The 18175-nt window shown below is 48.1% G+C and overlaps 1 protein-coding gene across 1 annotated transcript; it reads right to left on the bottom strand.

Moving 5' to 3' along the window:
* Window positions 1–1130: 1130 nt before the first annotated feature.
* CRYBB1 (crystallin beta B1) lies at window positions 1131–18175 on the bottom strand. Its single transcript, XM_017853003.1, has 6 exons — window positions 18078–18175; window positions 16209–16407; window positions 13216–13334; window positions 9370–9502; window positions 3312–3454; window positions 1131–1400 (listed from the first exon to the last, which is right to left on the bottom strand). Exons 2-6 carry the CDS (start codon window positions 16386–16388, stop codon window positions 1217–1219), a joined length of 759 nt encoding a protein of 252 aa, XP_017708492.1. The 5' UTR covers window positions 16389–16407; window positions 18078–18175; the 3' UTR covers window positions 1131–1216.

Below are 18175 nucleotides of genomic sequence, written 5' to 3'. Positions count from 1 at the left end.
TTGATTTATTTATATGATTGCCTGCTTCCTTCCTTCCTTTCTCTGTCTCTCCTTTCCTTCCTTCTCTCTTTCTTTCTTTCTCTCTCTCTCTGTTTCTTTCATTCTAGACAGGGTCTCACTCTGTTGCCCAGGTTGGAGTCCAGTGGCATGATCATGACTCACCGCAGCCTTGAATTCCTGAGCTGAAGCCTCAAGTGATCCTCCCACCTCAGTCTCCCTAGTAGCTGGGACTGCAGGCATATGCCACCAGGCTTGATTAACTTTGGTATTTTTTGTAGAGATCGGGTTTTGCCATGTTGGCCAGGCTGATCTCGAACTCCTGACTTCAAGTGATCTACCCACTTCAGCCTGCCAAAGTGTTGGGATTACAGGGGCAAGCCACCACACCCGGCCTATGTGATTGTTTTCTATGTATATGATACTGATTTTCCACTTTTTGTAGCATTATAAAGCTTTACACATCAGTGCATTTAAGGACAAAAAAAAGTCTATTTAAATAAAAATAATGTCAAAAGTAGACCAGGTGGCATGCAGACAGTGCAAAAAATCCTGAGGGAGATGCTCAAAGGGCTAGAGTTTGAAAAAATCTACTGATTTGTCTTGAAGAGTGCAGGCTCTGGAGCCAGACAGCCTGAATTCAAGTCTTGACTTGCTAACTGTGTGACCTTGGGAAAATCACTTCCCCTCTCTGAACCTCAATTTCCTCATGTGCTAAATGAGAATAAGTATAATACCAACCTCCTTCACAATGAGTCTTCACAATGAGTAAGGCCAAGTGCTTGTCATCCACCCCAACACATCCATTCAGGACCCAGAGACCAACCTGCCTCCTCTGACCTGCTGCACAAATGCCCTGACTGGACCATGTCTTACCTAGTATCCTTGGATAGCATCTCACAGGTGTATCTGGGTTTCGCCTGCTGGGCGGAGCAAGCTCCTTGACAGCAGGAACTTGGCTTTATTCATTTCTGCCTACATATTTGGTAGACTCACATAACGGGCAGAAAGAACTTTTCAGTGTTTGCTGCTTTTATTATCGTTGTAATTATTAAGACCGAGGAAGTCACATCCCAGTAACAGTGGGGGACCTCAAGGCACACATCTGTTTACAGATCCAGGAGACATTTTGACTTTAGGGAATTTTATTTGCTTGGGAAAAATGGGGAAATAATTGAACATGAAGGGTTGGGGCAAGGTAGCAGAGTGAGGTGTGGACTCACTTAGGGGGCTCTGTGGCCAGGACAGGGAAGCAGCCCTCAAGGTGCCACTGCTTGTCACGCAGGCGACGCAGGGACTGCATCTGTGGCTGGAAGGCCCCCCACTCATTCCAGTGCCGGAAGTCGCCAGGCTCTAGAAGGTACTGGTACCCGCGGTAGCCAGGATACTGATAGCCAACCCATCTGAGAGGAAAGTGAGAAGGACAGAGTGGAGACAGCCAGTCTCGTTGCCTGGCACCCAGACCCCCGCCAGACCAGCCTGTTCTTCATTGATCCCTGCAGTCTGCTGCTCTCTATCCCTCACCTCTGTCCTGGCTGTATCCCTTCCTGCTCTGTGCCCGGGGGCAAGGACTTTGCCTCTCTGATAGGCCTCGGTTTCCTTTTCTAGGAAGTGAGCATGGTCACGGTGCCTGGTTTTATTAAGAGTGTCGGGGGGGCCAAATGGAGACTGCACCTCGAGTTGTTTGCTAAGCATGTTGCCGGTGCATGGTAGGAATATTAATACACATCCCATTAAATGTGATGATGCGGGGCTCAGAGAACAAATCCAAGGAAGCAAGAATAGGACTTAGGGACTGGTTAGCAATGAAGCAAATGAAAGAGAGGAAGTGTTATTTCAAAAAACTGGTTTTCTTTGTAGGTAAGTGCATCGGTGTGTAGCAACTGGGAACACGCACTCTGGTATTAAACATACCTGGGTTCAAATCCTAGCTCTGCCATTGATTTACTAGCTGTGAGAATCTAGGTGGATAAGGTATCAGAACCTCAATGTACTGTCTGTAAAATGGGGATGATAATGCACTGACCTCCTTGGTTTGTTATAAAGATTTAACAGTTACTCATTTAAAGTGGTTAGCACAATCCTTGGTACATAGTAAGCACTCAATAGAAGTTATCATCAGTGATTAATTTCTAACTTCTCTCATTATCTTTGCTGAGAGGGTCTTTCCATGCCTCTCCCAGACCCCCTCCCTCTATTGTAAAGCCTGATTTAAGTTCCAGCCTCTTCAGATAAACCTTTGACCTGCCCTCCACCCCAACATACATAGCCAAATCCTAGAAGCCTTCTCTCCTACTCTGACCTCCAGCAACACAATTGCCCTGGCTGGCCCATTCTTTACCTAGTATTGTTGGACACCATCTCACAGGTATATCTGGGTTTCCCCTGCTAGGCCAAATAAGTTCCTTGAAGGTAGGAACTTGGCTGTATTCATTGCTGCTTTCCCCAGTGTATGTAGCGTAGTGCCTGGCTCACAGACAAGGCTCAGTATATTGCAGATGGCTTGAATGGCAGGGATATAGGTTTCAGGGAGGCAGAAAGGAACAAGAAAAAGGCCATGGCCCTGATGGTGTTACAGGAGCTCAGAACAAGTCTGGGAATGGAGAGACAGAGCCTTACATTTACCTAGAGGAGATCAGGGGTTTCTGGCATGGTCATTTGGAGACAGGGGGATGGATAAAGTGACTCCTTTGATCTGGCCCCTCCATGCATTCTCATAACATAAGGTCATGGGGCTCTGTTTTGATAGCTTCAGATCCTGAGCGTTCAGAGCAGAAAGGGCACTCTTAGATCAGGGAGTTTTGTGTGTCCATCGCCTAACTGGCGAGACTGAGAGGCAGAGAGGTGTTTAGGCTCACTTCAAGTTCCTTATCATGTCAGTAGCAGGGTCAGGCCCATCTCATGAGGCAAATTACCTGCTCAGAACTCATTCTGTTCATTCTCCCAGAAGGTCCTGATTTCCCTGAATATTCCCTGTCCCTGGATGCATCCGGCCTCATCTATCCACATCAGCGCCAGCTCTTTTAGTTGATTATTCCTTCAACCCCAACTAGGTTTAGCAGCTCCTATTTTCTCCATCTAACAGCTTTTTAGAGCTGATTTGTTTACACTGACCTGGAATTTCTCAAAGTATGACTGTATTCCCCAGAGGAATAAAGCTCTATTGGTTGAATCCCAGGAACCAGCACTGGGAGACCATGGGAGGGGCCACGGCCTTCTATAGGAATCTGATGTTATAACCTGTAAGGAGGGCAGCCTCTGATTCTGCCTGTGCTTAAAGCGGGGGACGTGGACCCGGCAGGAGTGATGCTTACGTTCCACTGGTGACCTTCACACTGCCCACGCGGTCACTGAAGCCGTGGACCCAGAGACTGGGCGCGTCGTCCCCCTGGATCTCTATGGTGTTGCCCTTGAAGTTGGCCCCTTCAAACAGGGAGATCTTGTGCTCCTGGGAGTCCTGGGGAAAGAGAGGCCAGGTCAGGTGTGTGAAGTACCAATGGGACAAAAGGAAAAAACCTAGCGGGGCCTTCGGGGTGTGGAGGGAGACAGCTGAACATGTTCAGGCCGCTGGGGGACTCTCCAGAGACCACTGCTGTCTATTCTGGAAGGGGACATAAGGAAAATGGGATGACAACTGCCATGTCATACGGTCCTTGTGAGGATGATTAGTGCATCCATATAGAGCACTGAGCACAATGCCTGGCATACATCAAGTGCTCAATAAATGCATTTATTGGCCGGGTGCCATGGCTCATGTCTGTAATCCCAGCACTTTGAGAGGCCCAGGTGGGAGGATTGCTTGAGGCCAAGGGTTCAAGACCACCCTGGGCAACATAGCAAGATCCTGTCTCTAAAAAAAAATTTTTTTTTAAATTTGCCAGGCATGGTGGCGCATGCCTATAGTCTCAGCTGCTTGGAACGCTGAGGCAGGAGGATTGCTTGAGCCCACAAGGTTGAGGCTGCAGTGAGCTACTGCACTCCAGCTTGGGTGACAGAGCAAGATCTTGTCTCAAAAAAAAAATTATTATTTTTAAAATTAGGATCAGGGACAAAAAGGCTCAGAGAGGTTAAGCTTATTGATCAGCATCACACAGCCAGGGAGGGGCAGAACTTTTCAGAGAAACATTTCACTCCTAAGCCCAATCAATCAGTGTCCCTGTGCCATCAGGAATTTAAACAATTGCCCTTTTGTGAATGCTTCTTACAAAGCAGGTGACATGTGGAACATTGGTGGAACACAGATCTAGGTTCAAATCCTGCCTCTGACGTTTATGCACTGGTGATCTTGGACATTTCACTCTGCCTCCCTCAGAGCCTCTGTTTGTTCATCTACAGAATGGGGTTACTGCCAGGCATGGTGGCTCACACCTGCAATCCCAGCACTTTGGGAGGCCGAGGCAGGTAGATCACCTGAGATCAGGAGTTCGAGACCAGCCTGGCCAACATGGTGAAACCCCATCTCTACTAAAAGTACAAAAATTAGCCGGGTGCAGTCACAGGTGCCTGTAATCCCAGCTACTCAGGAGACTGAGGCAGGTGAGTCACTTGAACCTGGGAGGCGGAGGTTGCAGTGAGGCGAGATCGCGCCACTGTACTCTAGCCTGGGTGACAGAACAAGACTCTGTCTCAAACAACAAAAAAGAACGGGGTTACTATTGCTTCGTGGGATTGTCATGGCTGCTCAACTCATGGTTGAGTGCTAACTGTAAAAGAGGCCCGGCAGGGCGTGGTGGCTTACGCCTGTAATCCTAGCACTTTGGGAGGCCGAGATGGGAGATCACAAGGTCAGGAGTTTGAGACCAGCCTGACCAACATGGAGAAACCCCATCTTTCCTAAAAATACAAACAAACAACAAAAAAACAAAATTAGCCGGGCGTGGTGGCACGTGCCTGTAGTCCCAGCTACTCAGGAGGCTGAGGCAGGAGAATCACTTGAACCTGGGAGGCAGAGTTTGCAGTGAGCCAAGATTGCATCACTGCACTCCAGCCTAGGTGACAGAGCGAGACTCTGTCTCAAAAAACAAACAAACAGACAAATAAAAAACCAGACCCACCCTTGAATTTGGGCACATGATTCAGTTCTGGCTTGCACTTATTTTTAATGCTTTCATGACCCTGTGTCTTCTTTTTAAAGTTTGCCTGTTATTTCTGAGGGCAGGGATCATCCATCTTTTCAAAAGTCATCATGCACTGTTTTAGGCCCAAAGGTTTGAAAAGCCAAAGACATGAACAGGAAATAGCAGAGTGATGCCAACCTCAGTGTCTAGGTTCAAACCCACAGACCTAGGTTCAAATCCCAGCCCCAGCAACTCCCAGCTGTGTGGCCTTAGGCCAGTCATTTTCTACTTCTGAGTCTCAGTTTCCTTGCTTTTAAAATGCACGTTATCATAGCCTGTCACATAGGACAGTTGTAGGGATTGTGTAAAAGGCAGGTAATATACCCAGTACATAGTTGGTGCTTAAAAATGGGCGCTGTGATTATCTACTGTTATTCACCACCACTAGGAGGAAGAGGAGCCCAGGATGTAAGTGCATCCTTCTATGAAAGACTCTAATAGAAGATTATAGATGAAGAAAGAACTTGTTAATTCTTCCAGAGAAAAGGAGAGCAGATCAGGGAAGGCTTCATGGAAGAAGAGACACTTGAGAGGGGCCTTGGAGGTTAAGGAGGAGTGCACAATGCTGAGAAGGGAAGGAGGCTTGAGGGAAGGCACTGAGGCAGAGAAGGCATAGACAAAAGCTGGGAGGTGGGAATGTGCAAAGAAAATATCTGTGTGACCAGGGTGCAGGAAGGCAAATGCATGCTGTCAGGCAGGGATAGAAGCACAGGGGACCCTTTGGGACATGGCAAGACAAATGCCCTTAATGCAATTACCAGCCAGCGGTAAAAGGACTTAATTAGTGGTAACAACGATTACTTATTACTGTTACAGTATTGAGGGCCTTGGGAAAGTTGTTAGTCAATGACTCCCCACTGCTAGTAGCGTCAAGACTAAACTTACCATCACTTATGAGACCCTGCAAAACCCTGGCCTCCACCAGCACCTCCTCTCCCATTTTGCCTCCCTCTCTCCTCCACTCCCTCTACTGCAGCTTTGCTAGCCACCTTTAATTTTCTTGGTCCCACCAGTCTATCGTTGCTCCAAGAGTTTTGCACACACTGTTCCCTGGAAGGCTTTACCATCTGCTCTTCACATGGCTGAGTTGATTTCCAAACTTTGGGAGCTGGCTTCCCTGACCACGCCCTGACCACTCCCACCTCTAACAATATCTGAGCCCCCAGTTCCTGCTTCTGCTCTCCTAGTTAGATTGCACCGCCTTTGTGTAGCACTCGCCACAGTTTGCAATTGTAGATGGATTTCCATGATTAGGTATTTGATAGCTGCCTCGCTGGGTAGCTTAAGTCCCATGAAGACAGGGACCTAATCCGTTTGATGCATAGTTTTGCACTCAGAGCCTAGAACCAGAGCTTTTGGCAGAAACAGGCCAACTGGTTAGGTGCATTGGTTCACGTCTGTAATCCCAGCACTTTGGGAGGCCCAGGCGGGTGGATCACTTGAGATCAGGAGTTTGAGACCATCCTGGCCAACATGGTGAAACCCTGTCTCTACAAAAAATACAAAAATTATCTGGGCGTGGTGGTGCACACCTATAATCCCAGCTACTTGGGAGGCTGAGGCAGGATAATTGCTTCACCCAGGGAGGTAAAATTTGCAGTGAGCCAGATCATGCCACTGCACTCCAGCCTGGGCGACAGAGTTAGATTGTGTCTCAAAGAAAAAAAAAAACAAAAAACCGGAAAATAGAAATAGGCCAACTGAAATGCCTGGGTTCAAGTAGAAGATGGTCAGGTTTATTATTTTTTTTTATTTTGAAAAGATCCCTCTAACTTCCCAGGACAGGCAGCTAGAAAGGAGTCAGGGAACCCAGCACGGAGAGAGCTGAAGCTGACCAGGTCAGAGATGATGGTGGCCTGGACCAGGACTGTGGCAGGGCGGAGAGACGAAGGGTTAGACCAAGCTTGTTTAACCTGCGGCCTGCAGGCCACATGTGGCCCAGGATGGCTTTGAATGTGGCCCAACACAAATTTATGAACTTTCTTAAAATATTATGAGATTTTTTTGCAATCGTTTTAAAGCTCATCAGCTGTCATTAGTGATAGGGTATTTTATGTGTAGCCCAAGACAATTCTTCTTCCAGTGTGGGCCAGGGAAGCCAAAATATTGGGCACCCCTGAATTAGACCATTGGATCTCAGCCCTGGCTGCACAGATGGACTACTTAGAGGGCACAGAAAAGATATTAGTGCCGGAGTCCCAGCCCCAGTATTCAGAACTAATTGGTCTGGCGTAGGGTCTAGGCTTTGAGATTTCTCAACTTTTCTAATAACATCCTTTATTTAAATAAATATACCTAAAATGTTATAATTTCAATATGTAACCAATATAATGATATCAATGCATTGTTGACATTCTTTAAAAATTTTTTACTATGTATTCAAAATTTAGTGTGTATTTTACACTTATGACACATCTCCATTTAGCCAAAATTCAAGTGTCCAATGGCCACATATGGCTAGTTCCTATTATGTTGAATAGCAAGCTTCTAGAAGTTACTGGAAATGCCCTGGTTGATCACTCTTCCAAACAAACCCCTTAACATAGGTTGGCATATAAGAACCATTCAATGATTGAGAGAGACATCTGTAGATTCTTACAGAGAGTGCATCATGAAGGCAAATAATTCAGTCTTACATTCTGCGAAAAGCATTGGGAATGATCTGTTTGAATAATCCATTAAGATAAATTTGGTGATGTCAAAACAGCTGGTGGTTGGCACTTGATAGCCTCAAATGCACATTCATGAAAATTCTTATAAGTGTTCCCGTCATGGAAGACAAAAGTCGGTTACCATCAGCAACTAACATTGGTGAGTAAGATGTAGCTGGTTCATGATTCATCATCAACTTAATTCTGGAAAAAACTGTGAATCACTTGGGGATATCACCACCATTTTGACCTTGAATCTTCTGAAAGTTGACTTAGTTAAATATTATAAGAAACTAATTCAGGGCCGGGCGCGGTGGCTCAAGCCTGTAATCCCAGCACTTTGGGAGGCCGAGATGGGCGGATCACAAGGTCAGGAGATCGAGACCATCCTGGCTAACACAGTGAAACCCCGTCTCTACTAAAAATACAAAAACTAGCCGGGCAAGGTGGCGGCGCTCCTGTAGTGGCCCAGCCTACGGGTGGCGGCGGGAGGAAAAAAAAAGGGGGCTGAGGCCGGAGATGGCGCGTAGAACCGCAGAGAGTGGAGCTCAGTGGAGCCTGAGATCCGCCACTGCAGGCTGGGGCGTCGGGGGGCGGACAGAGTGAGACTGCGCCGCCTCAAAAAAAAAAAAAAAAAAAACGAAAAAAAAACACACAAACAAACAAAAAAAAAGGAAACTAATTCAGTATATTGTCTTATTATTAAGAGGTTCAAGCTGTGTTTCTACAGTATCCCTCTTCTTTTTTTTTTTTTTTTTTTGAGATGGAGTCTCGCACTCTCACCCTAGCTGGAGTGCAATGGCGCGATCTCAGCTCACTGCAACCTCTGACTCCTGGGTTCAAGCAACTCTCCTGCCTCAGCCTCCCTAGTAGCTGGGATTACAAGCATGCGACACCACGCCTGGCTAATTTTTGTGTTTTTAGTAAAGACAGGGTTTCGCCATGTTGATCAGTCTGGTCTTGAACTCCTGACCTTGGGTAACCGCCCACCTCGGCCTCCCAAAGTGCTGGGGTTACAGGCGTGAGCCACCATGCCCGGCTACAATATCCCTCCTCTTAGCCATTGCATGATCTGCAACCAGCATGTTTAGTGTTTTGAATGGGCACTGAAATTTGAAAAGCTTCCCCAGGCCTGGCATGGTGTCTTACAGCTGTAATCCTAGCACTTTAGGAGGCCCAGGCTGGAGGATCACTTGAAGCCCGGAGGTCAGGGCTGCAGTAAGTTACGATCACATTGCTGCACTCCAGCCTGGGGGACACAGCAAAACCCTGTCTTCAGGAAAAAAAAAAAAAAAGCTCCCAGGAAGGTCTAAATGTGCAGCCAAGGATATCAAGAGAATCAAGGAAGATGCTGAAGTTTTTAGCTCTAACTTGGAAGATTTTGTGTTTACCATTTGCCCAGGGTTCCTAGCTGAGTATGTAGCGAGTGTGTTAAGGACACTGATGAAATGATGAGCTCAAGAATCCACTGTCCTTTGACAACTCAGAGGCTGCCACGCCTCCCTACGCACCATCATCTCCTTTTTGCCCTTGTCACATCTCAGACTTACCCCTGCCCTGCCCCGCCTGGCTGATTCTCCAGCCCCAGCCGGAGAGCCACTCACCATCTTGATGGGCCGGAAGGACATGAGCCGATCACTGCGGTAGCTGCTCGACCATGTGTCCCAGCGAGGGTACTCGCCCTTCTCCAGGATGAACATCTCCCCGCGCAAGTTGGACTGCTCAAAGGCGACCCAGCTGCACACAAGAAAGACCATGAGGCAGACAGGGGACAAATGGTTAGTAGAAGCCCCCACTCCCTACTTGCCTTTCTCCCCTGGCAAGGCTGCCCTGAGGCCAGTAGGAAAGTCCAAAGGGGGCTGAACATGTCTGGGTTTGATTTTAGGCTATGACACTTACAGGCTGTGTGACTATGGGCAAGTAACTACCTCTCTGAGCCTTTTTCTCATCTACACTCATATGCTTATTTCCTTGGAGTTGGTGAAGGATTAAGTGAGATAAATATGTGTGATTATCTGAGCACACTGTTTCTCTAGATGTAGGGTTCATACATGCTTCAAGTACTATCAGGACTTGGAGCCGAGGAACACGTAGACATTTTAAACTTGACTCCAACTAGGAGAAAGTCTCTGTTTGATGTTAATGTGCCTTTAACACTTACTAATCTCTCCTTTGTTTCTTTTGTAACAAAGGGAGAAAAGGCCACTAGCCCAGAACCTCCAGCAGACAATGGTGTAATAGCAACCTAATAATACCACTTTTGTGTTTATTAGTTTTGTATGGATACCTTTGACTTATAGGAAAGAATACTAGCCTTCCATTGATAAAAAGTGGTGTAAAGGTTCTTTAAAAATGTGTTTATTTGTGTTTAGCAGGATCATTTTAAATGAACTATGTTAAATGAACGACAATCTTGGAGGTACAGGGGTAAGGGAAAAATTGATACAGGTGTTTGCATCCTTGCTGGGTAAAGACTGGCCTGGCATTCAGGAGACACTCAGTAACTAGTACGGGGCAATAGGAAGGGAATGATGGTAATATCTACCCTCAGATACCTGTGATAATTTAATGTGATAATGCATATGAGGGTGCTAGGTTCCTTACAAGGACTAATTAGAGGTTTGAAATTAGATGGAAGATTTACCTGGCTTTCCCAGTGAAGACTGATCAAGGATAAGAAGCGAGCTTGTGTTAGAGGGACCAGGGATTGTGGCAGCGCAGGTGGGGTGGATAAGACAATCCCCATTCCATAGATGAGAAAGCTGAGACTAAGGAACTCCTTGACCTTTGCTCCCTGTATGTTCAAGAGTTCTCAGGGAACAAGAGAGGGATGAGGGGACACTGACACTAGCATCTTCTCCCAGGGGGCTACTGGGACCCTGCTCTCCCCAGAAGGAGATGAGGATGAGGGTCTAGCACTGTGGGCCGAGAGAGAATACATCAGAGGAGCCTCAGGTCTTTGTCTGAGAGATGAGTTAACCACATTGGGGTAAATTAAAGATATGTTTATCTTCCCAGAATAGAGTTGAATTTGCCTCAGCCCTGTCTGGTCTGGAGTAGAAGAGAAATAAATGGGAGAATAGGTGGATAGATGGATGGACAGATGAATGGGTGGACGAAAGGATGGTTGAATAGATGGATAGGCGGATGGGTAGACGGATGGATGAATGAATGCATGGATAAAGGGATGGATGAAGGGATGGTTGAATGGATGGATAGGTAGATGGGTAGATGGATGGGTGGATAGATGGATAGATTTATAGATGCATGGGTGGGTGATGGAGAACATACAGGGGGTATGTATGTATAAATGGAGAATGGACATACGTATGGATAGATCAATAGATGAATGGGTAGATGCATGGGTAAGTAGATGGATGATGAATAAATGGGTGGCTAGATGCATGGGTGAATAAGAAGGGAGCCTTGGAAGGTGGTTTCATGCAGGAGTTAAGAGGACAGACCCTAGAAACATACAGACCTGAGTCCTAATCCAAGCTTGCTGATTATTTGCTGCATGAATTTGGGCAGCACTTAGGCTTGCTAAGCTTTAGTAGCAGAGAAGAAATGATACATCTACTTTGTTGCATCTACCTCGTTGGGAGATTATGAGGGCCTAAAAGAGGGGATGCATGGAACAGATACAGCACAGAGTAAGCCTCCAAATTAATACTGTTCATGATTAAATGGAGAAGGGAACTGGAGGTCTAGGCTTATGGAAGAACAGACACTGATGTGGTCTTGCCACCATGCCAAAGGTCCCCCTAAAATCTCCCCTATCTTCTTGAGCAGCAACAGTGAGGATCTAAATTTTAAATGTTTATATCTATGCCTTTTCTTATCTCCCATGGCTCATTTAAACCTGCAAGCAAGGAGAGAGGGTAGGGCAGGAATTTTAATTATAAGATATGGAAACTGAGGCTAAGAGGGGTTAAGTCCCCAGCCTAAGGTCATGTGATGGTGTCAGGTGTCAGGCTGTAGTCTCCTGGTTTTCAGGCAGGCAGGGCTCCTCACTTTCCCCATGCCTACCTCATCCTCTTCATTCTTTTTTTCCCATGGCCCTGCCAGCGCCTACACAGACCCAGGCCCCCAGACCACAGGCCCGTTTCCATGCCCATCAGGCACAGCCCCAAGGCACACGTCAGACACCAGCTGCATCTTTGTTTGAGGAGAAATACTCTGGGTTTGAGTCACTGGTACCAAAAAAAGCCTGAAAACCCAAGCTGGCCACATCCGGTAGCTTCTGCTTCCAGCTGGGTTTTTGGCACTGAGGGTGGAGCTGAGGCTGCATTGACCACACTGAGGGTGCAGTGGGTGCAGGAGGTAGAAATGGTCCTGGGTAGGCTCCAGGATAAGTTGGCTAAATGCACAGGGCAGGGAGGTGGGTACATGAGCATCAGAGTCACCTGCCGTGTTTGGGTGCCCACAAGGTGACAGGCCCAAGCTGCATGATCTTCCTCAGACCTCAACATAATCCTGTGAGGAGTGAGTGAGGGCCATCATTTTCCCCATTTCAAAGATGGGGAAACTGAGGCTTGGACACTGAACAAGGCAAAGAGGGGAAGTCAGGACTCAAACCCAGGCTTGTCTGACCTCAAAGCCCATCTCAGAATGGGCTGAGAATACAGGATGACTGGAACCCTTGCAGGCTTTCAAAGTGGGGAGACAAGAGCCAATGAGCCACGTGGATCTTGTCCTGGGGTTGCCCCTCCACCATGACCTCAGCACACACAGGCTTGACATAGGGCAAATACTCTGTCCAAGGATGACGCTCCCTGTTTTATATGGGAGTTACTAAGGCCCAGAGACGCCCACAGAGACAGGAACAGGCAGCGAAGCATGGTGATTAAGAGCTTTAGGAATGAACTCAATCAACCTGAGTTGAATCCTGGCTGTGCCACTTACCAACAGGTGACCTTGGGCAAGAGACTTATCCCCTCTGAGCCTCAGTCTTTCCATCTGTCAAGTGGGCATAAGAATAGCCCCTCCCTCCTACAGCACTGTGAATCATCTAGGTGCGGTCCCAAGTCAGTGCCTGGCACCTGGTGGGTGCTCCACAGATGCTTATCATCACTCCCAGGCAGCTGGACGCCCAGGAGAGGGGACAGCGAGTGCACACTTCACTCTTTGGCCTCTCTCTGCCCTCAGTGATGGGCTAGAGTTTTTGCTACAGTAGAAGCAGCATTTCTCCAGAGCCCAGAACCATGGCTTACTGCCAATGTGATCTTATGCTAATTGGATCACCTCTCTGAGCCTCAGTTTCCTCATCTGTAAAATGAGATTGAGAACAATTCCTCCCTCTCCAGTTTGACATGAGGATTGGAAATAATGTATGTGCCAGGAGCACGAACGGCCGCAGGCACAGAGCAGATGCTGGAGAAATGGCAGCTACTGTTGTGTGGTCATTTTACTGCGGCAGAGAGTGTGCCCCTCCTCCGCCTAGCACTCACGGTCCCGAGGAGACAATGATGCTGCGCACACGGTCGAAGCCACGGTCTCCCAGGTTCAAGCACTCCCCCGAGAATTCTAACCGACGGCCCTGGAAGTTTTCCTGTTCGAAGACCACCAGCTGCAGGAGAGAAGCCCCCATGCCGAGGGCAGAGTGAGGGGAGTAAAACTTCATTATCTATATAATGAATAAAGGCAGGCAGTGCAGGAGTCACATAAAAGTGTGATGAGCCACGGTTTGTGAAATGATGCTGTCCTCCCACCCCCCAATTCTTTACTGTTGTTTTTTGTTGTTGTTATTGTTTTTCTGAATCTCACTCTGTCGCCCCAGCTGAAGTGCAGTGGCACAATCATGGATCACTGCAACCTCTGCCTCCCAGGCTCAAGTGATCCTTCTACCTCAGCCTGCTGAGTAGTTGGGATTACCGGCACACACCACCATGCCCAGCTATTTTTTGTAGACACAGGATTTTGCCATGTTGCCCAGGCTGGTCTCGAATTCCTGAGCTCAAGTGATTGGCCTGCCTTGGCTTCTCGAAGTGTTGAGATTACAGGCGTGAGCCATTGCACCTGGCCTCATGCCCTAATTCTGAAGCTAAGATCTGCACCATCATTAGGAACTTACGAACTTCCCTTTTGGGACTTTCTTTGTGCTCTTCCTCCTACCTGGAATGCCTTCTCCACCACACGTCTCCAGCTTGGAGCTTCCACAGCCTAACTGAAGTTCGCTAACTCATTCCAGGCTCGACTTTCTGTTTTAGGCTCAGATGCCACCTTCTCCAGGAAGCCTCCTCTGATTGCCCCTCCCCCATCAGCCTTGGTTGAGCATCCCCCACTGTGTTCTCTCTCCCCATTAGCAGCACAACTAACCCACCACACAGTCACTGCTGTTTTGCTTTGGGGTCTCCCTCTCTCTCTGCACTCCCTCTCTCCCATTACCCAGTCCCTCCAAAGACCAAGGGCTCCTCCAGGGCAGGGCCTGAGGTTGATCCATTTCTGCATCTCCAGCCCCAGCCCCAGTACCTGCCACAGAGCTGATGCTCAGGGGACACTTGCAAATCCAACCCTCCACAACATAGGGGAAAACTTAAGCTAATCTTCTCTCCTTACTAAGCCTCGTGTTTGGTTCCTTGTCCACTTGCTGTTCCAAGTTGGGACAATTTTTCCATTCACATGGACCGAGACCATTGTCTGCCTTCTTTGAGCCTCAGTTTCCCCAGCTGTAAGAGGAAGAGGTTCATATATCCATGACCCAGCATTTCCACTTCTACCCTTGTTCACCCAAGAGACATTCCTGTATGTGTGCCCCAGGAGACAGGGATAAGAACGTCCAAGCCATTCTGTTCACGAGAGCAAAGCCGGCAACCACTGAAATTGTGCTCAGCAGGAAAGAGATGGTCACACTCTGAAATATCATGCAGCAGCCAGAATGAATGGCCCGCAGTCATGGGCAATGATATGGATGGATATTAGGGATCTCATAGTAAGTGAAAAGTACAAAGAAAAACCCAGAATAATCACATTGCATATTTCAGTAAGTTAAAAACACATAAATCAGCCAGTTGCGGTGGCTCACACCTGTAATTCCAGCACTTGGGGAAGCTGAGGCTAGGAGTTCGAGACCAGTCTGGATAATATGGCAAAACCCTGTCTCATAACTTGGTCTCAAAATAAATAAATAAAACAAGTAAATAAATATACGTGTGTATGTGTGTATACAGTTTTAAAGGAATAAAGTATAAAAGTGTATACAAAAGCAAACAAGCAGATTAGAGACAAAAGTTGAGGATAGGATGGTATTTCCTGGAATTGGGGAGGAAAATGATGGACTCAAGGGAGACACCTTAAAGTTAGGTAGACAGTTTTTAACCAAGTCCTGGCTTTTATATGGGTGGTGGGTTTGTAGGTACATGTTGCATTATTAAAAATTAAATAAAACGAATGATTAAATAGGTACATAAATAAAAGCCAACCACGTACAGACCACATGAGAGCATGTCATGAACTAGGGGTTGCAAAATGGCCTACTTCTGTGCACCTGAGGTTGAAACCACACCAAACCAAATCCCAGGGGACTGGACACCTTGCTCCACAAGATCCCTTTCAGCCCAGACCACCTCGAGCAATTTTCAGGAGGGTCTGAGGCCATCCTGCTGCCCCACTGAGCCTCCAAGGACAGCTGGTTCCCTGCCACTAAGCCAGCCCACTTCCTTTTCTTCTCCTTTTTTCTTTCTTGCTTTCGATAAACTCTAAGCATGTGCATGTGCAGGTGTAGCCTGATTGCCAGGTGTCCCTTCAGCTGTGAAGTGTTACGTTTTGGTTGTTGTTATTGCACAACTCCACAACAGGTCCCCTTTTGCTTTATGTTTTCTTCTTCTTTTTTTTTTTTTTGATGGAGTCTCACCGTGTTGCCCAGGCTGGAGTGCAGTGGCACGATCTCGGCTCACTGCAACCTCCGCCTCCTGGGTTCAAGTGATTCTCCTGCCTGAGCCTCCCCAGTAGCTGGGATTACAGGTGCCCGCCACCACACCTGGCTAATTTTTGTATTTTTAGTAGAGACAGGGTTTCACCATGTTGGCCAGGCTGGTCTCGAACTCCTGACCTCAGGTGATCCACCTGCCTCGGCCTCCCAAAGTGCTGGGATTACAGGCATGAGCCACTGCGCCCGGCCCCACTTTTTTCAAGTGTGTCAGAACCCCTGGCTATTTTATGGGCTCCCAGATTGGCTGGGCCCCACTTGTGTCCCAGAAGGAGGAGGGAGGAGGAGACCAAGATGAGGGAAAAAGAGAATAGAGACAGAGGATGAGAGTCTGGGGAGGTGGAGAAGAAGAAAAGGGAGAGTAAATAGAAAGGAGAGAAAATCAGCCAAGAAAAAGGAGGAGAAAGAGGTGCGGAGGAGTAAGAGGTGAAAGAGGAAGAGCAGGAGGAGAAGGAGGAAGCGGAGGAGGGAGGGAAGGAGAGAAGGCACCCAGCCACTGCACCCCCAGGTCCTTACCCTGTAGTTCCCAGGAGGCAGTTCCGCCGCCTTGGCACTGGTAATAGGCACGGTTGTTGGGGCCAGGGCGGTGCCGGGACTAGGGGATGTTCCTGCAGGTGGGGCCCCCTTCCCCTTGGTATCAGGCCCTGGGTTCACCGCCACTGTGGCCGAGGCCGGGGCCTTTGCAGCCTGAGACATGGTTCCCACCTGCAAAAGTCTGTAAAGAAACCCTGGCCTTCAGGGATGACACCCCCAAACTGCCTGCTGCCCTCACAGCCCCACACCCTGTGCTTTCAGCCTCCTTTGGAGCTCGTTTCCTCTCTATCCTTCTTGGAGCTTGTTTCCTCTCTATCTGTTTCTGAAACGTAAGCCTGGAAGTTTTTCATTCCATCCCTACTCCCTAGCCAAGATCTTCCCTTCTGGGGGCCACTCATCCCGCATATATCCTTTCTCCAGGCTTTTGACCATGCGATTCCCTCCACCAGCTGTTCCACCCTCCATTACCCCGCTAGGTCCTTCCTTAGGCCCCTGCAATTTTCCACACCGCTTATCACACTGATTTGCTTGTACAACTTCAATTTGCCTCCCCACGCTAATAACAAGAGGTCCCACTTCGGAGTACTGAAGGTATGCCAGGCACTGTGACATACATTAATTAACCCATCTGACCATGACCCTAACCCCATGGAAGTAGCTGCTATCATGATCCCCTCTGAGCAGCAGGGGGCTGGAGAAGGAAGGGGCCCAGCTCAGGCCCAAACAGCTACTAAGGGGTAGGGCTCTGATTTCAACTCAAGCAAACGGAGCCAGCAACTGGGCTCTTAAAGTGCTCTGCCGTTTGCTTAACCTGCTTTATTCACCATCCATCCCTAACACTTGCTCTGCAGCTGGCACATAGGAGATGCCCAATTAACGTTTGTTCAGAGAAGGAATGAATGCATGCTCCCAACTCCTTTCCTAGTCCACTTCCTCTGGGATTGTCTAGGGGGTTGGTGTATGGGTGCAAATACAGGCCGGGGACTGGGGCATATGGGAAGATCCAAGAGGATGTATTTACTGCATGTCGAGGATTCTGAAAATGAGGACTGTGGCTGGGTAGGCGTTGGGTGGAGAGGGTGTTGGTCAATTCCAGTGGTTCCTTGTTGCTTTGGGGTCATGGACTCCTTCGAATGTTTGATGAATACCCCAACTTTGTCCCCAGACAAAAATAATGCCCCCTTTAACTTTGGAGACAATGTTAAGGGATTTGAGGACCCCCTGCTAGCACAGATTAAGACCCTCTGGGCAAGCTGATTCCGGAACACATTCTGTAAGGAGGAGCTACTTGGGATAAGCATATCCCTCCCCCAGCCTTCTCCAGGAAGGCTGTGCATATTCTGGGGTGCCCTGTTCACCAGGGGGGAGGCCAGACATCTGGGCTACATCTGTGGCTCTAAACACTCCCCCAGGGCTGGCAGCTGGACTCATGCCTTCCTGGAGATGTTCTCATTCTCTCTCTCTCTCCCCACTTCACGCTTTCCCTCTGTTCCTCCTCTCCTCCTTCTCTGCCTGTCTGTTTCTTATTTCTCTCCCTCTTTCTGCCTATCTTCCTGTCTGTTCCTCTCTCTCCCTCTCTGTTCCTCTCTCCCCTACTATCTCACCCTCATTGTATCTCTCTATCTGTTCTTTTTAATTATCTTTACTTCTCTCTCTGTTTATTTCTCTCTCTCTCTCTCCCCCTTCTCCTTCTCCATCCCTTTCTTCCTCTCTCCACTTCTCTCTGTCTTTATTTCCACAGCCCTGCCTCTCTGACTCTCATGGCACTGCTATCTCTGCCTCCCTCTCTCTGCCTCCCTTTTCTCTTCCCCTCCCCTTCAGCTCTCAGCTGTGCTGTGGGTTCCCTCTTACCTGGGGACTTGCTACGTCCTGCTGGAGGACAGGCAGGCAGGCAGGTGTTATGGGTGACTAGAGGCCGACCCCCCATTTTATAGTCTGGCAGACATCAG

Source organism: Rhinopithecus bieti, unplaced genomic scaffold (assembly GCF_001698545.2).
Source record: "Rhinopithecus bieti isolate Rb0 unplaced genomic scaffold, ASM169854v2 scaffold_2314, whole genome shotgun sequence".
NCBI lineage: Eukaryota > Metazoa > Chordata > Mammalia > Primates > Cercopithecidae > Rhinopithecus > Rhinopithecus bieti.
The sequence above is the reverse complement of the archived record's forward strand: the minus strand, read 5'-3'. Positions and strand labels throughout refer to the sequence as shown.

Coding starts and splice junctions, on each gene's coding strand:
- CRYBB1 (XM_017853003.1), bottom strand. CDS start 16,388: ATGTCTCAGGCTGCAAAGGCCCCGGCCTCGGCCACAGTGGCGGTGAAC. Junction 9,503..13,215: donor ATCATTGTCTCCTCGGGACC/GTGAGTGCTAGG, acceptor TCTTGTGTGCAG/CTGGGTCGCCTTTGAGCAGT. Junction 1,401..3,311: donor GTGAAGGTCACCAGTGGAAC/GTAAGCATCACT, acceptor CTTTCCTCTCAG/ATGGGTTGGCTATCAGTATC.